The 25,095-nt window shown below is 35.7% G+C and overlaps 1 protein-coding gene and 1 long non-coding RNA gene across 5 annotated transcripts in view; both read right to left on the reverse strand.

Annotated features, from left to right (window-relative positions):
- Window positions 1–13,521, reverse strand: part of LOC112982316 (phosphatidylcholine translocator ABCB4-like) — a 37,969-nt gene extending 24,448 nt beyond the window's left edge. Inside the window, exons 1-9 of one of the 3 annotated variants that reach the window (XM_026098593.2) lie at window positions 13,386–13,521; window positions 12,891–12,980; window positions 12,163–12,217; window positions 10,724–10,871; window positions 9,281–9,344; window positions 5,155–5,346; window positions 4,280–4,451; window positions 3,136–3,260; window positions 2,179–2,350 (exon numbers count right to left, since the gene is read on the reverse strand). In XM_026098593.2, the coding sequence (XP_025954378.1) occupies window positions 2,179–2,350; window positions 3,136–3,260; window positions 4,280–4,451; window positions 5,155–5,346; window positions 9,281–9,344; window positions 10,724–10,871; window positions 12,163–12,217; window positions 12,891–12,955 (993 nt within the window). In that variant the 5' untranslated portion in view covers window positions 12,956–12,980; window positions 13,386–13,521. Of the gene's footprint in view, window positions 1–2,178; window positions 2,351–3,135; window positions 3,261–4,279; window positions 4,452–5,154; window positions 5,347–9,280; window positions 9,345–10,723; window positions 10,872–12,162; window positions 12,218–12,890; window positions 12,994–13,385 lie in introns of all 3 variants that reach the window. The other 2 variants (XM_064506007.1, XM_026098594.2) reach the window with 2 other exon arrangements.
- Window positions 13,522–13,749: 228 nt separating this feature from the next.
- LOC135327448 (uncharacterized) lies at window positions 13,750–24,641 on the reverse strand. 2 transcript variants are annotated; one of them, XR_010387591.1, is made up of 3 exons: window positions 16,788–24,631; window positions 14,299–14,871; window positions 13,750–13,902 (listed from the first exon to the last, which is right to left on the reverse strand). It is a non-coding gene; the product is annotated as an uncharacterized LOC135327448 (long non-coding RNA). The 2 variants fall into 2 exon arrangements; XR_010387590.1 differs by lacking the exon at window positions 13,750–13,902 and having other exon boundaries at window positions 14,157–14,871; window positions 16,788–24,641.
- Window positions 24,642–25,095: the final 454 nt, after the last annotated feature.

The raw sequence follows: 25,095 nt of genomic DNA on the forward strand, positions 1-25,095 counted from the left end.
CAAGTGTGTAATTCCACTTGATATCTCAGGATCCATTGTACTAATTCATTCTTTGGCAAAAGATGATCTGAAGGCTAGGAAGTATATTTCTATATTAAGATGAGAAAACACTGTGTGCCCTTCAACAGCACAAAAGTGGAACTGCAAAGTACTAGCATCCTGCTTTCAAAATGACAGGGGAGAAGAGGTATACAATTTGACCTTCTCCATCTAAAACTAATACAGGTCCCCTCTGCTGGAGCAGAAGTGTAAGTGAGAAAAAGCGAGCACAAGCAAGAAGGAACAAGAGAAAGAAAAAGACAAAAAAAGAAAATCATAGCTCATTGCCTTCAGGTGGTATCAAAATAAAAGTAATAAAAAGGGACTACCCAAATAGAGGTCATAATAAAAGCAATAGGCTGTCAGACAAAAGGTCTATCACGCACATCCTCTTTTCTCCAACAGTGGTCATACACAGATGCAATACCTAAGAACGCATGTAAGAACAGAGCAAGCTGCTGTTATATTTCTCCCTGCAATGCTTATATTCTCTAACTATATGCAAAGAAATGAAATTAGATTAAACAAATAATCAGGATGATCCAAACTTAAAAGATCAGTTCTCTTTTATTTAAATATATGCATTCAAAAAAATCTTTTAACTGAAATATTTTCCCAGAACATTTTAAATATCCTATATTTTGACAGAATATAGACTAAAAAACTTTATAAATTATTTAAAGTTTTGGGAGGAGGCTTCCATAAAAAATTAAAATATTTTCACAGAAATTTTGATGGGCATTTTTTGATCTTTTTTTCCACATTTCCTCAAGTAGATTTCTCTAATACTTGTATGAAATTGGCTAAGTCCCTTCTTTAAAAACTACTTTCTTTTCATCAGTAATACACCATGAAAATAACTTTGTTCTAATCCCAATTTCTACCACTTTTGTTTGGATCTAATATTGTAGTGACAGGTTTTTTTTTTACTGACCAACTAAATGATAATAATGTATCCCTATAAAAGAATTCACTGCTTTAACTATATCACTTCGTTCATATTGCTTACTTGTTAGCATGCTCTCTGTCACAGTTTTGGCTCATGCCAGCTAGCATTGAGAGAACATCAGACACAGTCCTGGATGCAGTATGGGCAAGAATGTACCATGTTTGGCTCCAGCTACCCAGACGCATTTTGCAGCACTATTTTATCAAGTGTTGCAACCTCTTACACCCTCAGATGCCCTTATCACACAGTCCAGGACTTGCAACACATACCGTCTGATTCATGTTATAAAAACACCATATGGATGAACTACGATATTGACAACAAATTATTGCAAATACTTGGAACTGAAAAAACTACACGCAAGGGCACAAGTAGTTCTCTGAACCTCACTGAGATGGTCTATACGCCAACCTTCCTTCTTAAAAAATTTTAGACCTAGTACTGCAAAAGATCAAAAGAGCCTATACCATACTTCAGAGGCATTTTTAACAGCCTGAGTGATTTGTAAATAAAACAGAACAGAGGTAGCTTTAAAAATATAGATATGTGTATCTGGTCTCCTGGCTGAGTTTCATCATGGCTAAAAAAGTTATACAAATGTGGGAAAAAGAATAACTTATACAAAATTAGCATGGTTGCCGCATCAAGAGAAGAATTTAAGTACTGAAGAATGATGTTTTTCTTCCTTTGGTTGGATGGTGACATATTTCCTACTTAGAAGTTTGTTTTTCTTCCTCTAGCTTTTTAAAAATATTTAGAAGAGATTCCAGGCACTTACAAAGCAAAATATAAGAAAAGAATCAAAGTGATCTGCTTAGATCTCCCAACAACTAAAACAAAGTAGTTGCTTCTGTATCCTGAAAACATATTCAGCCTCACAAATCTCAAAACAAATAGCAACTAGGAAAGACACTGTATTTCAATTTTTGACTAAAATGTTTTTTTCTATGCTTGTCTGAGCTTATCAAAGTCAGAAGAGCTGTAGAAACATCCAAAAATAATATATGTTTTATTTGGCTTGATGTAGATTTTGAGATACCATAGAAATAACACATAGACTCTTGTGGTAAGAAGGAAGAGAAGCGCAATGATTTTGGCCTACAATTCTGGTTAAACCCAAAGAAGTTCCCAAAATACACTTTACTGTCATTAGTATTTTTTCCTTTTATTGGGCAGTTACTGATACTTACTGTAAGAACATTGCCAATAGTATAATTATCAGATAGTACCAAGGTAGTTCCATACCAGAAGGCCAATGCATATGATGCATATATCAGTAAGAAAGCAACACCCATAGAAATATTAGCTGTAATAGACTTTTTTATTCCAATGCGTTTAGCATCTTCTAAGTTTTTACGGTATCTGGAAGAAAGACAGAAGTTCAAAATGGACCCAGTTTTGTACCAAAACACCAAAAACACTGTGGATGAAATAGAAAAAGAGCACTGATGAGGTACTATGAGAGATATACAACATATAACCTAAAGGTGCATATAACCTCAGGTGCAGAAACTTAAGGCAGCCCCTAGAAAGGCCAACATCATAAAATGGCAGATAGAATGAAAAAAAAAAAAAAGCAGGGGGATTACAGTTCAGTGACTAGCATGTGAGTTTGTTAAATTACCTGCTGTTTAATGAACTTGGACTGTGAACTATTCGTGACAGGTTTTGAGATTACAATTGTTAGCTTTAGATAAAAGGTTAAAATACATCATAAGAATTATGTTCTACAGTGCAAACAGAAATATTGTTTAATGAAACCCTCACAACGAGTATTGAGTAATCACATATTAAGGATACCGTCATCTTTTCTCATGACATTGCCTTTTTTGGCTAAAGCTCTCACTTGCTGTATGATGCTTAAAGAAGTTAATACACTTCCTAGAGCAGAGACAATTTACCTAATTATTTTGTGAGTTTCTAGAAAGTAAATAACTCTCATTCAACACGTAGTGAAACTTGTAAAAGGCAACAACAGTTGGACAATTTCCAGTCCCATTACCCACAAATGCAGTAAGCACAAGGCTCACTTGTATGGACAGATTTTCAGTAGTGAAGATGCAAGAAAATTTCAAACTATCTGAAGTGAGTACTTTAAAATTAGCTGATGAAAGCAAACACTGCTTTTACGTAAGCAATGTTTTTACCTTTTAATCTCTTTGTCCTGACCTCCAAAAGCTATTACAGTCCGAATTGCTGACAGAACTTCTTCTGCAACAGCTCCTGCTTTTGCATATGCAGCTTGCTCTTTGTCAGTAAAAGCAGAGAGAACCTAATACAGGATCAAATGATCTTAAGATTTGACTTAATAGAATGAGCGCAAGCATTTCACAATGGTTATTTTAGACCTAGTAGTTATAGATATAGTTATATCACAATTATTATTTTACAATACGAAGCCTTTTGATTGTATTACATACAAGAGGGCAGAACATTCAATATTAAAATTATTAATTACATTAAAAATTCAATCTAATAATTCAACATTATCCATTCTCAACAACTGAGGTCTGGATTTTCAGCTCTGCTTTCATCCAGTGCAGAAGATTATATGAGCACTCCTACTGAGCTGGCTGTGGTTCTCTGGTTCTGGGGCAGATCTGCCCATTCTGATATCTGACTACCTTAGCCAGCAAGTTCTATAACTTGTGTTCATTGGCCACAGTCCATGAAGACTCTCAGCTAATAGACATACCTGGCACATGCCTCTCTACTCCTACCTCTTCCCCAACATACTCAAGACTGCAGAGGCATATATAACCTTTGAAATGTAATGGAAATAAAGTACTATAAAAATCTGAAGGCTTCCAAACTGCAAATTAACTAGTCACTCCAATCCCACAGTAATTTAGTACTCATGTAAGTCTGTCTAAAATTCCTTCCCAAAGCTGTAACAACTCTGAAAAGAGACTCTGCATCTGAGACCAAGGCTTGGTCTAGCTTATTTACTTATTTTTCAGGGGTGCAATTTGTTTCAACAAAACATGTGGACAAAGTTAAACAGTAATAGATGTGTATATTTTACTGGTATTTTTTGTTTCCTTTTCCATATAAAAATAAGCTATGTTAAAAATCACAGTAAGCCTGTCCATTGTATGGGAATTATAATATTGAAACTGTATGAGGATAGTTCTATATAATTTATTTAACACAGCTTATATAGAATAATTATCATGGCTTTAGACAATATTTATGTAAGTGATACATTCCAACAGTGAGAATTACAGTTACATAGACTTATTTCATTCTCTCACTGATATAAAGCATGACACTGAAAGTATATTAACTTACTTTTGCCCAGATTGCTGCTGAAAGTCCCAGGACAGGACTGACTGCTAGTATTACAAGGGTTAATTTCCATCCTTTTATGAGACCAACAACAAATCCCGTCACAAATGTTGTTACTGCTTGAACAAGCAATCCAATTTTGTCACCTATTCCTTCATTAATCTTGGTGACATCACTGAAAAACAAATTACATCCAGACAGGAAGGAAAATGTAGAAAGCATACAAAGTTTTTCAGTTTTGTCACATGTACATCTGTGCAGAGGATAATACTTCTTATTCCGTTGCCTGACAACAGTTTGCTCAAGAGTAGAGCACTATATAATGCAGTCATGGAAGTTTTCATATTTCTTGGGAAAATTCTGTGCTATAAATTTCTGTTTGCCTCTGAAGACTAAAATTCTGCCTACAGTATAAAGTTCCTATTGCTCTCTCTAATTCCAGATTTTGGACCTATCTGGAAACTATGGGATCTCTGAAAGGAAGAGCTAAAGCCTTTCATGTGGGCAAAAAGAAAGGAATAGCTTGTCATGCAGTTCAAGCTATTCCCATTTTTGGTGTCAGTCAGCATCTTTTTGAGTCCCCAGTGTGCACAGAAATGAACCGTGTTTTCTCTCCATGGAGGTAATGTCTTAGGTTGGGCTTTAGTCATCCCCAGAGTTCACAGATACTTATCTAAATGCTTTTCTGGTATCTTTGTCATAGTCCAGTATCAGAAGTATCAGAAGTGTCAGAAGTTCAGCCTCTGAGACTCGCAGTGAGATAACTTACATGAGATTTACAATGAAATAATTTAATTAGAAAAACCCCTTTTAAAAATTTTTAGCTTCTACATGTTTAGCAAGATAAAATACCACTGTGGAAGTTATAGTGTACTTACTCTATGAGACGAGTGTTAAGTTCTCCCACATCATTTACATCAAACCATCCAATTTCCTGTCTCATAATTGCATGAAAAAATTGTTTTCTAATTTTCTTTATTTGCCGGCCTGCTGCTAGGGTCCAAAATGAAGTTTGGACATAAGCAGCAAGAAGAACACCAGCTGCTATTCCAGAATAGTAATATGCATACCTGAAAGAAAAAAAAAATTGCAACATTCTCTGAATTCAGTTCTAATTACCTAACTAATCTGTATTTAGCTTGATGCTTACTGCTTCTTTTCAGACCTGAATTGGAGTTTATGTGCCCAGAAGTTTGCCTTTTTCCTGCAACTACATCAATTAAGCTAATAAAAATGAATTTCCCTATAAATCTTCCTGAGTTTTCTATGAGTATTTCAGCTTTTAGATATACAATAAACTATTCTTAGACAAGAATTATTTTTTTAATTTCTTCTCATCAATATAGTAATTTCCAAAACCAATATAACTTTAATACATATGTACAGATGTTAGATATGTTTATAAACAGATTTACATACATCACGCAACATGCTTGTCTGTGTATATATAATGCATGCATGTTATAAATATTTCTGCATTTGAGTATATAATGTGACTACATATACATCTATTGCAAGTAAGTGCCATCAGATCAGAAATTCTTTTGCTCCCTATTTTTTTCATAACCAATATTTTACTTCTAAATGCCTTCAGCTCTGTGCCACAAGCAGGGACACAAATCCAAACCAAGCAGCATGTGAACTACTGCATTTCTCAAAATGGAACTGAATTTGAGCCACTGTTTTGAAGTGTTCGAACAGAATCAAATAACTTCAGTCACAGGTGAACTTAAACCAGAAAAATGGAACTTATTGATTTCCTGTTCACAAAACAGGACCAAAAATAATAGCTAAATATTTGTTGTGCATATTACATATATATAATTACAACATTCGTACAAACACAAGTGAATAATTAGAAAAAAAAACTTTAAAACAATTACCACCACTCACAAGTAGTAAGTTCTGTATACTGATTCTTTAAAATTGGAGCATGAAACTTGGCAGGAGCATGTTGCAGAAATCTGTGTATAAATGCTCTGCTCAGAAAAAGGACAATGATTTTACTGATAAACTGCTTTCCAATTTTAATACAGTCTTCAGTGGCTAAGAGGAGGTACAGCTTAGTCTGAGACTTTGGAACTAGATTCACTATAAAATGAACGGTATCTAAACTGATTACTAAAACTGAGTTAATGTCTAACCAAAGGTTGATGATTAGCTGAGTATTGATCTTCATCATCTTGATTAGCTCCATTAAAAATCTACAGAGAAACTAGTAAACTAAAACCAATGTGAGCGATGATCCAAAACTCAGCAGAAATTACTTTAGACAATTACTTTATGATTATATGTCTTTATTACTTTAGGATGATAAATCACTTCGAAGAATTGTTTTGTGCTTGGACTTTGTTTCATGACAAATTACAACAAAATGATTGATATCTTTGCCAGATTTCATGCTGATGAGGTATATTCTGTAAATTCACTGCTGAAATTTACCAGAGTAAATGCTCACTGCATTGTAAATTAATTGTCCTTTTTCCTTTGAGAAATAGTTGGATTTTAGGCCAACTATTATTTGGGTAACAAATATAGCCAAGTTCACATTTGGAGGTCTTGAATTCACTTCAACTTTGTATTCATAGTTTTTGTTATCATTTTTAATATAATGTCCTTCTGGCAGGTGTTCTCTGAGAAATGAGGGGTGGGTACAAATAGCTAAGGCTTCTTCAAATTGATAAACACACTAGCTCAAGGCCCTATCCAGAAACTTTGGCAAAGAGAATCTATTTCTGTGTCATTAATAAGCAATACATCCCTCATTCAGTGCTCAGGATAAATTGCTTCTAAAGAGAAGGTCAGGCTGCTTTTTACTCACATCTGTACTTTCAAATTTAATATTTAAAAGATGGGATGACATGGGTGATGCTAATAAAAGATCTCTCTCACATAGACCATCTCTAGGCCCACAAGAACAGATAGTTCTCAACATATAGATAGCATGCTTTATATTCACATTTACACTTTCTTTGTGTCAGCTTGTTTGTTTTCCTATATCTTTTGCTCTTTAAGCAGTACTGATTACTAAAAGTAGCCTGCTGAGAACAAAGGGAAGATTCCTTCTATTTTTAGCTAAGACGTGATACAAGCTTATAGAGTAAAAAAAAAACCAAACAAAAAAAACTCCAAACCATTATTCAAAAAGTTTAGATCAGTTATTATTCTAAAAACAACCTTATAAATGACAAATTGATTTACACACTACTTTTATGCTACATGTGTCAGCAATATTTTCTGTAATTATAGTATACCTCGAGAACATCTCCTAAAATACAGATTAAATATGCTTGAGTAAAAAAAAGTTAATTTTAAAGCTATATGTATCACTACTTTCATTACAAAATGGAAAAGAAAACAGTAATACACATAACTTTAAAATTAAGAGCAATTAATAACAAGTGATACAGTTTTAAAGGTCATCCATCCACATGACCACCCAGTAAAAGGGATAAACAGAGAATAATTAATTGCAGTAGAGAACATAAATCAGACAAATTTTTAATGTTTACAGGAATAACAAAACAGTCAAATTAAAGTGATCTAATTTTAAATTGTAACAGGAAATGCTGTTTATATAATCTACAAGACCATTGAGGTTGTCAAAAGATATGATTCAAGCTAAGATTTTAGTAAGTTTCGAAAAGGTATTCTATAAGAGCAATCATTTCTAAAGTTCCTTTAGAATAAACATAAAATAGACTTTGAAAATGTTGTGCAACTAGGCACCAAGTAATTACCAAACACAAAACAGTTCATATAACTTTACCTTACACAAGTTATTTTTTCTGACCATTCCAACATTTGCCTTAAGATGCCTGGGTATGTATATATTCTACATAAGGTGTATATGCATTTCTTGCTTTCAGGTCAGAGACTAACAAGCAGAAATGTTGGGAGAGCAAGAAATTCTGTGTTCCATACATAATTGTAAATTCCCTGCCAGTTGCTTCTTATCACACATGGGTTCTCCACTTCTAAGTAACAGTCTTTTCCTAACTAGCTGTTGCTCATTTATTTTAGGGTAAAGAACTTTCTTCAGAGTAAATAGAATTTTTTTCATTTGAAACTTAACTACTTGATTTGAATGATTCATAAGTCTACAGTCCACTATCATCAAAGAGGTACCCACTTCAGTACAAGAGAGCGCAAAAGCTACTAGAGGAAATGCTCATCTTTTTCTTCAGGTAGGACAACAGACTTGGAGATCACATCAACATTCCTGCGATTTCAGATGTTTTTCAATACCTAATGAGGAACAGACTTCAATCTGAAGAACAAAAGCTGAGGTGGTACAAGAAAATGTACAAGAAAAAGCATACTTTTAGATATCCTGCATACACCAAGTGCATGGATAGTGGCTAATAAAGCACTTAAAACACATCTATTGCCTGCTGATGTTTCAGCTTCTTTGCCATTTTCTCTATCAAACTGCAACCCTACTCCTTCCTAGCAGAACTGCTTGCTGACTGTTGTCTTTTGCCACTGTCTGCTCTAGGATGCTAGATTTAAGGTTGCGCAGAATTTAACTCTATTTCCTCTAGTCCAGATATGCTAGTTGAATTTGATGCTTTGATAGGGAATTAGATAGTATCTGGCAATTTTAATTCTGCTTTTTATCACTGAATCACCATAGCTCAGGTAATTGATGGATGATATTCATTAGCATTTTTAGCATAACAATCACTGTTTATACATTCAGAGGAAGGGAAGGAAGAAAAGAAATGCAGATGGCATGGGGACAGACAGCACTCAGGGGAAGGGAAGATGATGAGTGAGAGTAAGAAATTAACGGGAAGTTGTTGGGAATGGCTGGAGATGTTCAAGAATTTTCCCAGTGCCTGCAATAATCTAATGTGCAAATCTCAAGTTACATACATTATTCAAGTAACCATTTCTTATCTGTTGTTTAAAGTATGTAAAACATGTATGGGAGAAGAATGGCTTGATTAGAAATGTGTGCCTACCTGAGAAAAAGAAAAGCAAGTATCAATTTCTAATTACCTTGTCATCTCTTCTTCTAGTTTGTCAGGAATGTCTAAAGAGAGATTCATTGAAGAAATGTTTCCTTAAAAAAAAGGGGGGGGGGAGGGGGGAGAAGGGAGAGAAAGTAATAAATATTTTGAGTACTTTTAGTATGTCAGATTTTATTAACAAATTTGTTTTCCTGCATGCTGTTCAGCAAGTTTTGAGTTGCTAATGCTCCTGTTGGTTCAAGTTAATTTTAATGAGAGAAGGAGTGCAACATTATAAGAAGCCCTAAAGCCAAGAGTTCAGGTTTCTACCTATAGAAAAACAGTGATTATATCAATATAAGGTTAATCATGACTCCAACGACTACAAAATTACATCAACAGAACTCAAGATTAAAACATTTTCTTGAGCACTCATTAAATGTTCACTTTTTTTTCCCTCACAGAAACACAATGCATTTGTGTAATGCCAAAACCCATTAAAAATACAGGTCTAGGTATTACCATCAAATCAGTAACTGCGGATAGCTCAGCTCTATATGAAAACACTGGCCACAAGGTATGCATTGTCTCTAAAATTTTACTCCACCACATCCAGCATTTACTGACAAACATTTTGAGAAGACTATGCTGCAGTATTTCATAATCATACCATAAAATTGTGACCAATTTATTTTTCTTGGGAATGGATAAATTATACATTACTTGTTCTAACAAAGACAGTAAACTTGTTCTTCTGCCTCAGAGAAATAAGAGCACACATGAGAACAGGACAGAAGACAATCAAATCCTTTATTTCTCTGTATTGCCATAGATATTTCTTAAATGTTCAATAAAAACTCTTTAAAGAAGGGCAACAGGCCTGTTCACAAGTTTAATATCCAATGTTTGATTGCAGGTACAACCTAATCTGGTCTAACTGTGAGATGACACCAAAGCAAGAGTATTCAGCAACAGTATTCCTCCCTCTTGTATTCAGCAGGGCATGTTTGCCACTTCTTTGTGTTTGATTTTGTAATTCTGATTTGGCAGGATTAATCTCAACAACCTGATCCAAGAGAAAACATTTCTTCTTGTTAGTGAGTCTTCTGTTGGATCCACTTAGTGATCCCATTCACCTTGTGGACTATAATTGTCAGACCTATGTAAGGGGAGCAACAGGAGCATACAGTGAGGGGAAAAAAAACAGACTCTGTTTATCACAGTCATGGCTAAACATGCTTTGTGTAGCATATGTAGCTGCACTGTAGGAGATTATTTGAGAAAATCCACTAGTACAGAAACTAAAGACTAGGGACAAAAAAAAATCCATAGTAGAATCTCTACTATAGCAAACAACAATGAATAATTTGGTTCATGATATAGTAGCAAGCTGGGGTTTTTGACATCAATATCTCACATTAAAATGCTCTAATGTCCCTGGATATTTTCCAAATATAAGCCATTGTTCTCTCCATAGAAGATATATTCTTACCTAGAAAAGTTGTGTTTGCAGAAGTAACAAAACTATCAGTCACATCACCAAAAATAATCATCACAACAGGGAGACTGGTTCCATGAGCTATTGCCAGGACAGTGCCTGTTATCATTAGTAATTTATCCATCCAACTGGAATATCGAAACTGCAAGCAAGAAGAGAGGTTCATTCTATTTGCAGTATTAGAACGCTAACACAATGTTATGGCTACAAAGTCAAAAAAGGAAAAAAAGAAAAAAGAAAAAGCCATCAGTTGTATACCTAGTTGTCACAAAACTACAGCCTTATCTGATTAGAAATTAAATTTATGAAATAATTTAACTGTACAGAATTCAATTATTCTAATAAAAACATTTTATACTCTAAAATCCCCAAACTAGAAAATTGTACTATTTTAACATATCAATATCTACACCTGTATAAGAAAGGCATGGGAAAATAAGGTATATGAAATTTGCCCTCTTTAATTTTGATGTCTGAACTTCAAATTACAAGATTTTTTAATATCACTGTGCTAATTAGGACAATAATAAATTTTACTGTAAATTCATTATTATGCAGTTAGAAAAAACATTCCTAATGTACCATAGACATTATCAAAGCCTACTGAAATCCACAAAACCTCTTTCCATTAACTTCAATAAACTTCGGGCTCTTCTATGGCAAAAACAGTAGTACGATTCAGCACTGTAAGAAAATAGGTTTGCTGTAGTAAAATACACTGGTTTTGCAGTAGAACTGTATAGATGCAATGCCGGTAAAGCAAAGTGGGGAAAATTGGGTTATTGGCCAGCATTGTTGGTGTAGTTTTATTACTATTATTTCCCACATTATTGCTGTGCATTATTCACACTAAGCCAACAAAATATAAAACATTTCAGGATCTACTTTGATTAAATATTAATGGATTATCTTATTTTAAAATATACAGAAAATTAAAATTATCTGGAACTTAAAATACTTTGAAGTTCCCTTCACTTTATTACTGACTCTGGTGACTGCATAATGAGTAATTGGCGGATTAGTGTGATCCAGGTAATTTAGAGAATTGGATGGCACTAATAAGATTAAGTATACAGACTCCCATTTTGTTCTGTTGCAAAAAGTGATTGAACATGGAAATTATTACTTTCCACAAACACAAATCTCCTAGTACAGGTGTGTGTAGCATGACAGTTCATTAAGGGGAGGTTCCTAAGAATCCATACTGGTAGTAAGAGTGTTTCATTAGTAAATTATAGCCACAAAGAAGACTGCTTGATTGCTATACTATATCCAATATTTTGTAGTATTAAAACATATGCTAGAGACAAGACCAAATACACAGTGTTCTAACACTATTTTTAGCGTGTTTTGTATATTACAGTTTGAAGTGTGTGTGTGTGTATATAAGCATGTAAATAGATAGATAGATGGTTAGATAGCACACGTCTTACCAATGTTAATGGGCTGACCACATTAGCCTTTTCTGCTTTCTTCTTGTTTTCCTTGCTTGAAAAGTATCATAGTTTTAGTGCATGTGAAAAGTGACATTTCACTGAAATACTCAACATATTAATGAAGTTCAATTAAAATATAACTATGAAATAATTTTACAGGAAGCAATGGTGCGTAAAATGAAGATAATTCGTTGAGCATTCTTCATCCTTCAGGCACATAAATAGCATCAGTTCCTGATTGCTACAAATTTAAGTCAAGCTCTCCCAGCACGATTTGGTGGTGAACCGAAGCACTATATAGCTTTTGAAATGGGAAGGAGCAAGATAACTTATAGAATCAAATTTTGTCACAATCCATGAATGGATGTTCAAGATGCTCAAGATATGTAAAATTTTGAGTGCCTTCCATAGTGAAAAATTCAACATAGTTAGCTGTCTACTTTGACATCATTTCTGCGATATTTTATATTTGCTTTTCGACAAGATGTAGGCAATACTGTGGACACTTTGTCTTTAAAAGATACAAGCTGACAGAACTTTCCTTCCCCATCCTTCTGCCCCAAATGGAAGTGTCAGTCAGTGCTACTGACAAGCCAAAGTAAAACCTTCTGTTATTAGGCTTTCCAGGAAAAAAAATTAAAAATAAAAATAAAAATAAGCTTCATAAAAACACGTTTACAGTGTTTAAAAATATTTACCATTTGCCTTCAGATTCACAACCCTACCTGGATGCAGTGGTTTCATGACTATTTCTGTCTGCAGTAGTCTTCTTTTCATCTTCAGAACGCATTTTAAAATTTATTTAAGATAGTTCTCTGTAAAATAATCCTTGAGTGAGAAATACACAACTATTAAGCCAAGGACAGTAATCTTAATGACCATTTGTTTGAAAGGAAAAACACAGACGCTTATTAAAGTTGACAAAAATATTTAGTGTCACATGTTGCAAGTGAATCCTGGTAACAGACAAATGTAAACATGTTGAAACAAGCCCAGATATGCTGAATTTGCCTACATACATCCACATTTTGTATTTCATTTCATTTAATTTCATCCGAATGCTATGAGTATTTATTTTTCTGTAATTCAGCCTAAATACAGAGAATGAATGAGAAAGTAGGTGTTTGTTTAAAAGAATGTGCAGTTATTTGGAATTCTTCCTTAGTTATCAGCAAATTCTATAAAATATCTCTGATTTAAAAATAAATGTATTGACTTACTTTGAAGGTCGCTGTTAGTTTGCTTCTCCTCTTCTGGACGATTTTTCAACAATCAACAGAATTAATATGACTAGAGACACCCAGCACAATTGAACTTTGCTCTTCAATGGAAAACAGAAATGATAACAGCTCTTTCTTCTTTCCCACTCACTTTGCCTCGCCTACTTTGGAGAGTAAAGCTTCTGTACTTCGGACTCTGCCTCCCTTTCCTAGAAGATGAGCAAAGAATGGCCTTAAATAACCCTTGTTTCATTGTCATTCATGAAAATAGGTCTAAATAGTCTATTCTTCCCCCCTTCTACTGTCAGCTTAATTATGTCCCTTAAAACTCCCAGGAATGCCTCCTTACCATATTAGAGATGGCACTGAATGCTCCAGGTAAGGGTAACACTTAAGGGAGAATCCATTCTTGAATATGCAGTGAGAATGAAACCAAACAACACAAAAGGAGTGCTTTGCTCTTTTGTTTCTTTTCCCTTCTTCCAATCCTAATCATGAAAAACATGACCCATCTAGCCTGCAAGGAAAACAGGATTTTACCATAGTGCATATCCTTTCTCATTTAAGTAACTGCAGAACAATGAGATGAGCTAGAGACTCAGTTTAGATACTGCTTTGGAATAGCTATGGTCAGCAGAGACCTTCTCAATTAGTATCCTTTTAATCTTTGAATGTATGTTCAGATTCTGAACTGTTTGGAACAGACCATATTTTATTGTGGAACGTATTGTTCTTACTGGTACTTTAGGCACAACTTCAATGAAGATAACAACAAACATTTTAAAAGTTTGAAGAAATTAATTGCACTTCTTAACTGTTATTATTTCAGTGTTCATAGTAAAAAACCCGTATGTTCAGAACTGTTAAATAAGCAAAACTTATGAAAACTTATGAAGAGTTAAGTATCACACACACAGAATGTTTGAGGCTGGAAGGGACCTCTGGAGGTCATCTCCCCTGCTTAAGCAGGGTCACCTAGAGCAGGCTGTCCATGACTGTGTCCACACAGCTTCTGAGTATCTCCAAGGATGGAGACTCTATAACCTCTCCGGGCAATGTGTCCCAGTGCTCAGTCACCCTCTCAGTAAAGTTTTTCCTCATATTCAGACAGAACTTCCCATTTCAGTTTGTGCTGTTGCCTCTTATCCTGTCACCAGACACCACTGAAAATAGTCTGACCTCATTCTCTTTACACCCGCCCTTCAGATATTTATACGTATTGATAAGATCCTTCCTCAGTCTTCTCATCTCCAGGCTAAACAGTCCCAGTTCTCTCAGCTTTTCCTCGTATCAGAGATGCTCTAGTCCCTAATCATCTTAGCAGCCCTTTGCTGGACTCGCTCCAGTAGCTCCGTATCTCTCTCGTACTGCTGAGCCTAGAACTGGATACAGTACTCCAGTGTGTCCTCGCCAGTGCTGAGCAGAGGGGAAGGATCACTTCCTTCAATCTGCTGGTCACGTTCCTCCTAATGTAAGTATTCTTGTCCTAGAAAAAAATTGATGTGCATTTCTCTGTAAATCTCATATCACTACTCATACAAAACTTATTTAATCAGATAATTAACCAGAAGACAACATTTTTGTTCCCTTTAGTCATGTATACCCATAACATCAAAATATGGATAAAACAGAACACTTGCACAATGCTTGGAATGTTTTGGAATATGAAGAGTGTTATCAGAGTGAGAATTACTTTAGAAATGGCTAATTTACCTTTACTAGTCAAGCAAAATATAAGATTAGTAAAGATAACTATTATCCTTTTATGAAAGGTCATCCTGAGATATCTGTATAGACTTCTGCCCATAGTAGTTAATGGGAATACTTCTGTGTTTTAACATGTGTGCCTGAAAGCATTGCTGGACTGTGTCTTAACAGACTGGTCCAGTTTCAGTAAATTCTATTTTTCAGTTTATTTCAGTGGGAACTGAACAGAGCTAAAATGATAGACTCTAGAGAAAATGCAACTAATTTAAACAAATGAAACAATATATACAGGTCTTTCACAACTATTTAATCTTAAAGGGAAAATGGACAAAATGACAAGGTCTATCACAACGTTCTGTTATCTTATCGTAAGGTCTCAATCATGATTAGAAAATGAAATACAAATAAATCAGAACAGCATTTGAGCAGAAGTTTCTACTGCCTGCATAAAATGGTATAAAGAAAACGAAGACAACATTTTGTACCCAAAGTTTTGAACAAACTATTAGGAGCTCAACCACTTAGAATGGGATTAAAAAAAGGAAAAAACTTGTCACAATATAGTATCTTACATCTACTTTGTAAGCTAAAAACTTCTGCTATTTCTGTATGGATTCTCTGCCTTGTCTTTCGGTGATTTAGCTTGACCATTGCACAGAATTTGAGTCCAGAAAAGGATCACTACATCTTTCTTCCTGTATCTCACAGTTTGCTATAAATCATTCAGCTATTTCTATATTGAATTTGATAATTTGAGTTAGACTACACGATTTCAACTTGAGGAGATTAAATTTGTGTCACAGACCAACAACAGAAGAATCTGAGGCATCACCACTGCACATTACCTGCATCTGAGTAGTAAACGTCTAGGTGAACACAGTAGCTGATTCACAACCCAAGACATAAAAATTGCCAAGAAACAATGTAGGTGCCTGTCAATCTAATCTGAGGGGAAATACTTCATCCAAAGTATGGCAACCAGTTTTGTCCTAAGTATGTAAGTAGGATACATAAACCAAGTGTTCGTGAAATATTTTCTATGCTCTTTCAGATCAGTGACTCAGCCAATTCCACATCCTACCTCCGGTTTTGACCAATCTCTGATGACATCAAGGAATATTTCTTTTTAGTCCTGTAGCTTGTCCTGAAGCATGAAATCTTGTATAGACATTGTCTGTATAAACAGACATTGTCTTAACACAAAGTAGAGATGCTCTGAACATCTTGAGAGCAAAGTGGAGTGTCCTGTTCAGTCAAAAATCCATGAAAAAAGAAAACCTTTTTCTGCTTCTACCTACAGGTCATAAAATTTCTTGCAGAAGATGGATTTAAAGAGAGACCATTAATCAATGGTCTTTGAGCTATGTAAGGCTCAAACTATTCTAGATTAGCTCCCAAACCAGTTTGATATGATCAGAATGATCAAAAGAAACAAGGATCCATTTATATAAGTGTTGGACAATTCAAATCCCTCATTGTACAAGGGAGTAAGCCAAAAATGGCTGACGAGGTTCATGCAGCTGTATTGTTCAAGAATTCTGCTCCATGGCCATCTCAGCCCTATTCCATAGTGAATCTATGAAATTTCATAGCAGGACTCTGTGAAAATAGTAACAACTGTAGCTCTAAGAACTACCTCTCCTGAGTTGTGTGGTAAACATCTTAGCCACATGAAAATTGTGGAAAGTGACTTACAGGATCAGGAAAGATGGTCTTCTCCAGATTAAAGCATATATGAGAGGAAAAAAAAAAAATCTAGTGTCACTTTAAAAATTGCAATTGTTCATGAGTTCATCATACCCACGGGCTAGCTACTTCTATGCTCCATTTCCCTTCATGGAAATTGTTTCGTTCAAGCTGGAACAATCTCTCTTGGATATTATTATTTTGAGAACCTTTGTCAGGTATCTTTTTGATGTGAAAATACTGGTAAATATTCAGAAGGCTTACTCAACCTTCTCTTCTGTAAGGTAGTAGCCAATTTCTTTTTGCCTGACAGTTTTACAGGTCCTGAATTATACTCATAGATTGTTTTAGGCCTTTGAGCATAAGAACTTTTTGAATTTTTGAAAGATGACCATTAGATCCCTTGAAATATTCTGCTGAGATTGTAATGCTGTAAACTGAGGCACAATTAATTCCCTTCTCATACTTGATATAAATCCATGGTTTGAATCATCTCTCTTGGGCACATCACTGCAATGAGAGATTGTACTGTAACAATAAACTATGATGAACCTTAAATCCTTCGTTAAGTCATAGCTTTCAGACCATTCACGTATCCTGTTGGTATATCCTGTTCTTCACAGAAGTGTTTAACTTGTATTTTGCATGATTATAACAAATTTTTTGGACTGCAAACTGTTACTTAGGCAATACATTTTGTATTATAACTCACTATTAATTATTATTAATAATTACTATTTTTTATGCATTTACTGATCTAAACTTGCTCATGTAAACCCCTTCTATATGTCAACGTGCCCTAAATTTTATGGACAAACTGATCATAAATGGCAGAAAAGGGTCTTGGAAAAATAGGGATCTCGTTCTCTGTTGAAGTTCCAACTAGTTACAGAAAAGAACCTGCGTTGAGAGAAACTTATTGCACAGATAACACATTAGTTCCACATAATTTTTATTTGAAGCAGGACACTGAAGGGGGTGGCAAACTAATGCATGATATCAGAACAGATGATTGACACAGAAAATTTAAGACAGTTTTCACACCAGAGCCAACACATTGTGAAATGATGGCATGATACCTTCAGATAATTTTTAACAATACCAGGAAAGACTAATCTTTTCTTAATGCTTATCAATAAAAATAGCAAACAAGAAAGGAATCAAACAGACAACTGAAAGCCTTTATATATTACAATCAGAGAAAGACATAAATTAATTTTTCCTTGTGTTTCCTTTAAATATGGAATGATGGATTTTCCAATGAGCTCAAAGTGTGTAAAATGATGGAGAGAGTTCCAGGAATCCTGTAATGATTCCTTATGACCTTCAGCCCTAGCTTAGGTTAGAACAACTGTGAACCAACTCTAATTTACAATGCCTAGGGAATTCCTGTTCCGTTTCAGCAGCCTCTCTCCTGTTAATTGGTGCTGGAAAAGAATAAGACTTTGCACAGAAATTTGCCAGCTTGACCACCATTCTATCAACTAGAATTGTCCTATAGGCGGAGAACTATCAGCCAGTCAGAAAATGACAATTGCATGGTCTGTGAGCAATGCTATATGCTCAGCCACAATGCTCCTGAATCCTTAAACTGCTGCCTACCTCCATCTCAGTCTTACTTTGGTCTGCAATTTTACTTTTCCTATCTTTCAAAATTCTACTCTGTGGACTTTCTCACAGCTCTCTCTCAGTTATTAGCAATTTTCTCAGAAGTCCAAGAAAAAGTTATGTAGCTGTGCCTTGGATCACAGACAGCTGAATTCCTGGGGAGGAAAGGAAGAAGGTTATAAACTCAAGTCATTATATATGAAATTTATAGCAGCACTAATACTATATCTTATACAGAAACCAAAGCTATTCATATTGACATTCCTTTCTACACTAATATTTAAAATAGCATTTTATAAATATTTGCACTTTATTGCATACAATTTGTGAAAAGTGCACATGATGCAGGAAATTATAATAAGAAAAACCATTGTTCATCTCTGCCTATTAATACTGAATCCCAAAGTTCCCTTTGTTTGTCTAGTCTATAGTTACAGTTCATTATATCACAAATCATAAAAATGAGGGTTGGAAGAGACCTTGGAATGTCATGTTGTCCATCCTCTTTCCTCCGGATCCAATCAACTATTCCATCTGTCATTCTTCACAGATTGAATTCTGTCACTCAGCTGGAAGTTCCTAAAAACTAAAAGGTAGACTTTCATACTACTTACCTGTTAGGACATTTTTTCTGATATCTAACCTGAACTGCCCTTGAGATAGTTTAGGTCTGTTATCCCCTTCCTATCCATAGAGAAGATCAAGAATAATTTCCACTTCACACATTCCACTTGTAGTACTTCTGAATGTTTGAATACTGTTACCATAACTGCTCTGTCCTCTCTAGACTAAAAAAAAACTCAGTTTCTATAACCTTTCTTGATAGAGTGTGTCTTATTGATCTTTGACATTGCTATCTTCTGGACTCAAATTGTTTCATTTTTCCCCCCTCTTTTTTTTTTTCCCTCTAATTAAAGGAAAGGTGTCCCAAACCAGAGGCTTCTATATTTAAGTCTTAATCAAAAGCTTATAAAAATTATGAGGAGACTCCCTCTGCATCAGAAAGAAATGGATCAGATTTTTATTCATTTCACAAATAGTTTTTTTCCAGATATTCCCCTTCTACAGACTTTCATCATAGTTTCCTTCTTCATTTCTGCCAGAATATAATCTTTTATGTGCTTTATTTCAAAACGAGGCAAATGTTTTTAATTTCTAAAATTAATTTGACTTTCTTGTGCTACATACAAGTATACTTATTTTACTTACTGTTGTCTGTTGAATTTTATGACTGCAGTGAATGGACTAATAATAGTCAGTTACTTCAGTTCATCTCATAAAAGATTTATTATGGCACTAGGACTACTTTATGTACATTAGTCTTTGACCATAGATTCAGATTGCTTTGTCCTGTTTTCCTACATACTATATAGCATGTGATTCTACACTATAAGGTAAATGTGATTCTACACTATAAGGTAAATGTGATTCTACACTATAAGGTAAATGTGATTCTACACTATAAGGTAAATGTGATTCTACAAGCAATTGTATTCAGTGCAGATACATACTAGTTTACTAGCTCCAAACCTCTTAAATAGCCATACCCATGGTCACTAAGGGTGATCTTTCCTCTTACCAAATATTTCTGCTTCGAAAATCATACTACCTACTGCTCAAGACACAGTTTTCTCCTTTACATGTCACGACACCAATGCCATCCTGACAATGGTTCAGGTAGATCCTCCAGGAAGACTCCAGTTTTATGATCTCAACATGTGCCTGAATTTGCACCTGACACCTTGCAGGAAATAGAGCTAGAGAGGCTGGTGGACATAACTCTGTCATCATATCAGATCTTCAGCCATTAGCACGTAAGATATGCTTGTGGCCAGCAACATTATGGCTACAATCACTGAAGAGGCAATTGCCTCTAATCATTCTACTGACCCAGACTAGATGCTCTACTGTCTAGTTAGTTTATCTGTACCTTCGCTTAGCTCCCTATTTCCGTCATCCCATAAGAGTTCATTAATCTTAACTGCTATGAGTTCATTTCCTAAAGTACTATTTTATGGCAAATCAGAGCTTTATATCTTTCCCCACACTTCCAGGCACAAGCTCCAGGTTTGCTTACAGCTCTCAGCCATCTTTAGTCAAGGCTCTGTCAACAGCTGAAGCTGGTGGCAGAGAGGATGGAAGAGAAGGTCAGGAAGGAGCATTGATTCTAAGCAAGATACATTTATCTAGGCTTACTCAGTGAGATTGCTAGTCTCTGTAGACTGGTTGCTTACCAAGCATCTTTTTCATCATCATGTTCTGCTTCCAATTCCCGAGTACAAGAAATGCTTTTACAAACTGTTGATCAGCTACTAATAAATATATAATGGCTAATAGTTCTTAAGCATACAGGAATTTTTCCCTCTGTTAGAATGATTTGTTTAATTCCTCTTAGAAAAAAAAAAAGGATGGAGTATGGCTTATCTTTGATACAGTAAGAAGGCTTCTTCTTCGAGAGTGCAAAATGCCCAAGGCTCATAACTCATTCCTGGTTTCTACTTTGCACGAATTATGACAAATCTATTCCCATGCTACCAGATAGGTCATCTCTTTTGCAAGTCAGTCTCTCAAATCACTAGTGAGCACGATTCAAGACATGCTCTCATTGGCCAGCTTCCAGCTACCAGCTGGAAAGGGACTAATACATACCATTCAGATGTCAGGTTTGATAGCTAATCAGCTTTATTCTATGTAGTTTGTGTGTTTTAAAGGATAAAAAAAGTTGTCTTCCCAAGTCAGTAAAACATTCTCTTATTCACAACCCTGCTATGTCAAGAACAAAATGAGCAGCAATCCTAGGAAAATTTCTAAAAGCCATTTCTTAACTCTATCTTCACTGCAACTAGCCTATATATTTCTAGTCAGTCACATTAGGGTACTATATTACAGCACTTAAGATAATCTGATTAATACCTTTACTAAAATAACATTATTATTTTAATTAACCTTACACCAGTGTTCTAAACTGTACCAATTTCGCACAATAGCTTTCCTATTAAAGGTATTATTTTCTTCTGTTCTGTCTTTTCAGTCAGAACTCAATCCAGTCTGATAAGCTGCCACATCACAAGCTCATTAAAATGTATTCCTACCCTAATGAGGTTTATTGCTCTACTCTCATATATTACCCATATCAAGGGCAAACCACTCTTTTCCCATATATTCCCCATCAAAACTTTGAATTTCCAAGGCAGAAGCCTAATGAATTAAATTTTGTCTTTCTTATTATTCATTTCTTACTCATCTCTAAGCAGCACTTTCATACAAAAGTAATATACCATATTAAACAGCAACATGATCAACAAAATTTAAGCAGCATGGCAAAACTTGTTGAATAATAGTAGTAAACAGACTTTCCTGTCTAAAACAGCAGAAAGAGAACCAATAAAAGGATTTAACTAATCAGCAAGCCTCGGAGGTCTTCCGCAATGCTTTCTCCCCCTTCCCTATCTGGACTGTGAAATGGAAAGATGAGTTCTTGTCTACTTCTGAGACAGAATGGGAGATGGGGACTATAGGACAGAGCCAGAAGAGCTGGGGAAAGGCTCCACAAAAAGTCAGTGACCACAGGCAACCTCGAACGATGAGGCTTAGGACAGTGTTCCTGCACCATCAGTGGTGTTTGAAGGAATGCAATGACCTTTGCTCATCTTCCTATTCCCTCACCTTCTGTTTTTCTGCTTTCTGACTCAACCCTGAGTCACTCACCTCTGCCCTGAAAGCAGTTTTCATCCTGCTTGCACACAAACACTTGACGAGCAAGGCAAGACAAGATAGGATTGCTGCGTGAGGGTCATGACACTAAGTGTAATTCTCTGACTTATCTTTATAATCAGCAGGAAGTAATGAATGCTTAACAGCTCATTCTTACTGAATAAAGTGTTAAGGGCAACCCTGTTTTCTCTGTCATTCTTCGCTGACAGTAAATGATGTGGTTAGTAAGCAGAAAAGCTCAAGCCAACAATTCTCAAACCTTCTAAGCACTGTGTCAGACTAACCGAGATATTTGCTACTGTAAGAACAGGCCTATGTCCTCTGTCTTTTGGGTGCCTGCACCTGGCACAGTCTGAATGTTGTTCCAATAGAAAACAGAAATCCTAAGGCACATATGGGTTTTCTCCCATTAAATGCTGCAAGGATTCAAAGAGATCATCCTCAGGGGTCTTCTACAGTTAGCACTATGAAGCGGAACTGTACTGGCCTTAAAAAAAATTTAGAGAATGAATGTTTTAAACTACCTCTGGTGAGTATCTTGGAGCTTAATGACATGCAAACAAAGCCTTTTATATAACCACTAGAGAAAATAAGCTGATAGTGGTTCCACATCACAGGTCATTTGCGGTAGATGTTACAGCATTTTACAGGGGGCCTGGGAACAAACAGTTAGACTGACAGGTTACCCCAAATCTAGAAGATGATAGATGATTTCTGTGGTGATCACTCATTGCTGTTGATGAATTCATGACAAGGTCTATTGAGCTAGTAGTTGCAAGCAGGTATGACCAGTGCAAGGCCAGGTCTCATTCCTCATGTGCAATGGAATCAATGCTGGTAAAGAGAACATATCTGGTTATTTACAAAGCATCTTGCCACTGCATTACCAGAGCTGGCTATTATCATATGCTATAAAAACAGGGAGAACTTCTCACATTACTTTTGGATTTTCAAATCAGTATATGTACAGGAAATCATGTGTTTACAAGAAAATTTTTATTTAAAATGGTCATTGAGGTACTTCATCTTGTCCCAAATGTGCCTCTTTCTGAGCACCGTTGTGATGAGCCACTTCACATGACAGAATTGCCAGTTTTCCTAATTGATCACCACTTACTTTCACATTCCCAGTAGACTGAACTGATTAAGAGCAGTAGGTCTCTCAGGGAAAGTAAACATACATGCTTCCATAAGGCCTAAAACCAAAGATAAGTCTATAGCATCATGATTGCATGCATGGCCCTTTCATATACTGGTGGTTAGACCAGGTGAGTACACCTGATTTGTTAGAGTTTACTCTTGTTCCAGGGAATTCTGGCACCTGCACTGAAACACAGACAATTTCTTCTGTTTTACAAGTAAGGTAAGACAGAAATGCAGAATCAAAGCCCACTTCAAGAGTTCCTAGTAAAATGCTCCCCATAGACATTTTAACCCCAAGAAAGGATAGATGTTATTATCATGTTTCCTTAGATATGCCACTACTACGGTGGTGATGAACACATCCTTTGTGCTAGCAAGATAGTAACGGCAGTGGTTTGTTCTGATAATGGTGAACTGACCTCCTCCCAGTGCATCATCTGCTTGCAGATAATGGACTTGATGCCATACTAGGTGAGTCATACACTAGTGGTAAGCCTGGGTAAGTGTCAGAGGAAAGCAATAGCACTGAACACATTGGAAATCCCCTTTCTTCTTTATAAGTCTTCTATACCAGCAAAATATATGTAGAAATAATAGCAAAAAAAAAAAAAAAAAAATGCTATCAAAACCCCCCATTGTGCATCAACTTTGATCTAGAGGGTAATAAATACATTTGGAATTTTCTTTCTCTTGACCTGGATATATGATACTAGTCTAATGGTGTTTAAGAGTAGGTCCTCTGTTTCTGATAGCTAGGTTCTAAAGTTAATATTGCTATTTTTTTATCTTGTAGTTTTTGCAGTGAATCATCTAATATTTTGAAGATAGATCCTGAGAACTATTTTAGACAGATGGATTTCTGCACACTCAGACAGCCCTTTAACTTCAATGACAGTCACCTGGGATACAACAGGTCAACTATTCAGAGCAACTTACATAATCAATGTCAATATTTCTCTATCCAAATGAAAAAGGGATATGTGGAATAATCTAGACCCTGACTCTTTTCCTGAAAACTCATGTTACTGCGAGAGCAAAATTGGCTTCTGTGAACCAGAGTTATCCAGCTTACCCTACTATAACCAAAACAGTGGCAAAAACAAACCTCAGCACTGGCTGCTCTTGCTGGTCAGGTTACTCCTAAAACTTGGAAGATGGTATCATTATCTGACCTGACTGCAGAGCAAGTAAGAGTAATTGCTTAAGTCTTGGGGCCCCTGAATTCAGGAACTTGCATAATGCAGCTTGTAGGCCTTGAGGATTAGCTAGTTATACCTTAACTAGTAAAGGCTACATAGCTCTTGCCTAAGCCTGCTAAGCTGTAAGCACTGTCTCAGAGTGGAGTATTATCTGCTGCATTGCAGGAATAACCCCCCCTCCCCCCATAAGAAAGTTAGTAGGCAGATGACCCAGAAGAATTATGAGAGCACTGAAAGGAGATTTGGCTATCTCAGGTTACTCCGTCTAGAAGAAAGGTATGAGAATACAGAATTATGCCCTGTCTGGAAAGAGTTGTTGGGATTGTATCTGATGGAGTTAATAAAAACCTAGGCTTTAAACCACAGTGCCTTTAAAGTAGCTGTGGTACAAGGGTTAAGTCAGCAAAATTAATTCTGGGACCTGTGAATCCAGCAGAGATACAATGGAAGGAACTGCAAATGGGCAGGGTAAGGAAGGAAAGAAGAAATGCAAGGAAAGCTTAGTCCTGTGGGTATGACTGAAAACCTGTACATACTGTAATCTTCAGAAATATGGTACTAAAAGACCTACAGCCTGATCAAAAGGAACAGAAGAGAGAAAACAATCCTTAGTCCAGGTTTGGCTTTCTGTGTAAAAAAGAAGTGGTAGCAGT

The sequence above is a fragment of the Dromaius novaehollandiae genome, chromosome 2 (genome assembly GCF_036370855.1).
Source record: "Dromaius novaehollandiae isolate bDroNov1 chromosome 2, bDroNov1.hap1, whole genome shotgun sequence".
Taxonomy (NCBI): Eukaryota; Metazoa; Chordata; class Aves; order Casuariiformes; family Dromaiidae; genus Dromaius; species Dromaius novaehollandiae.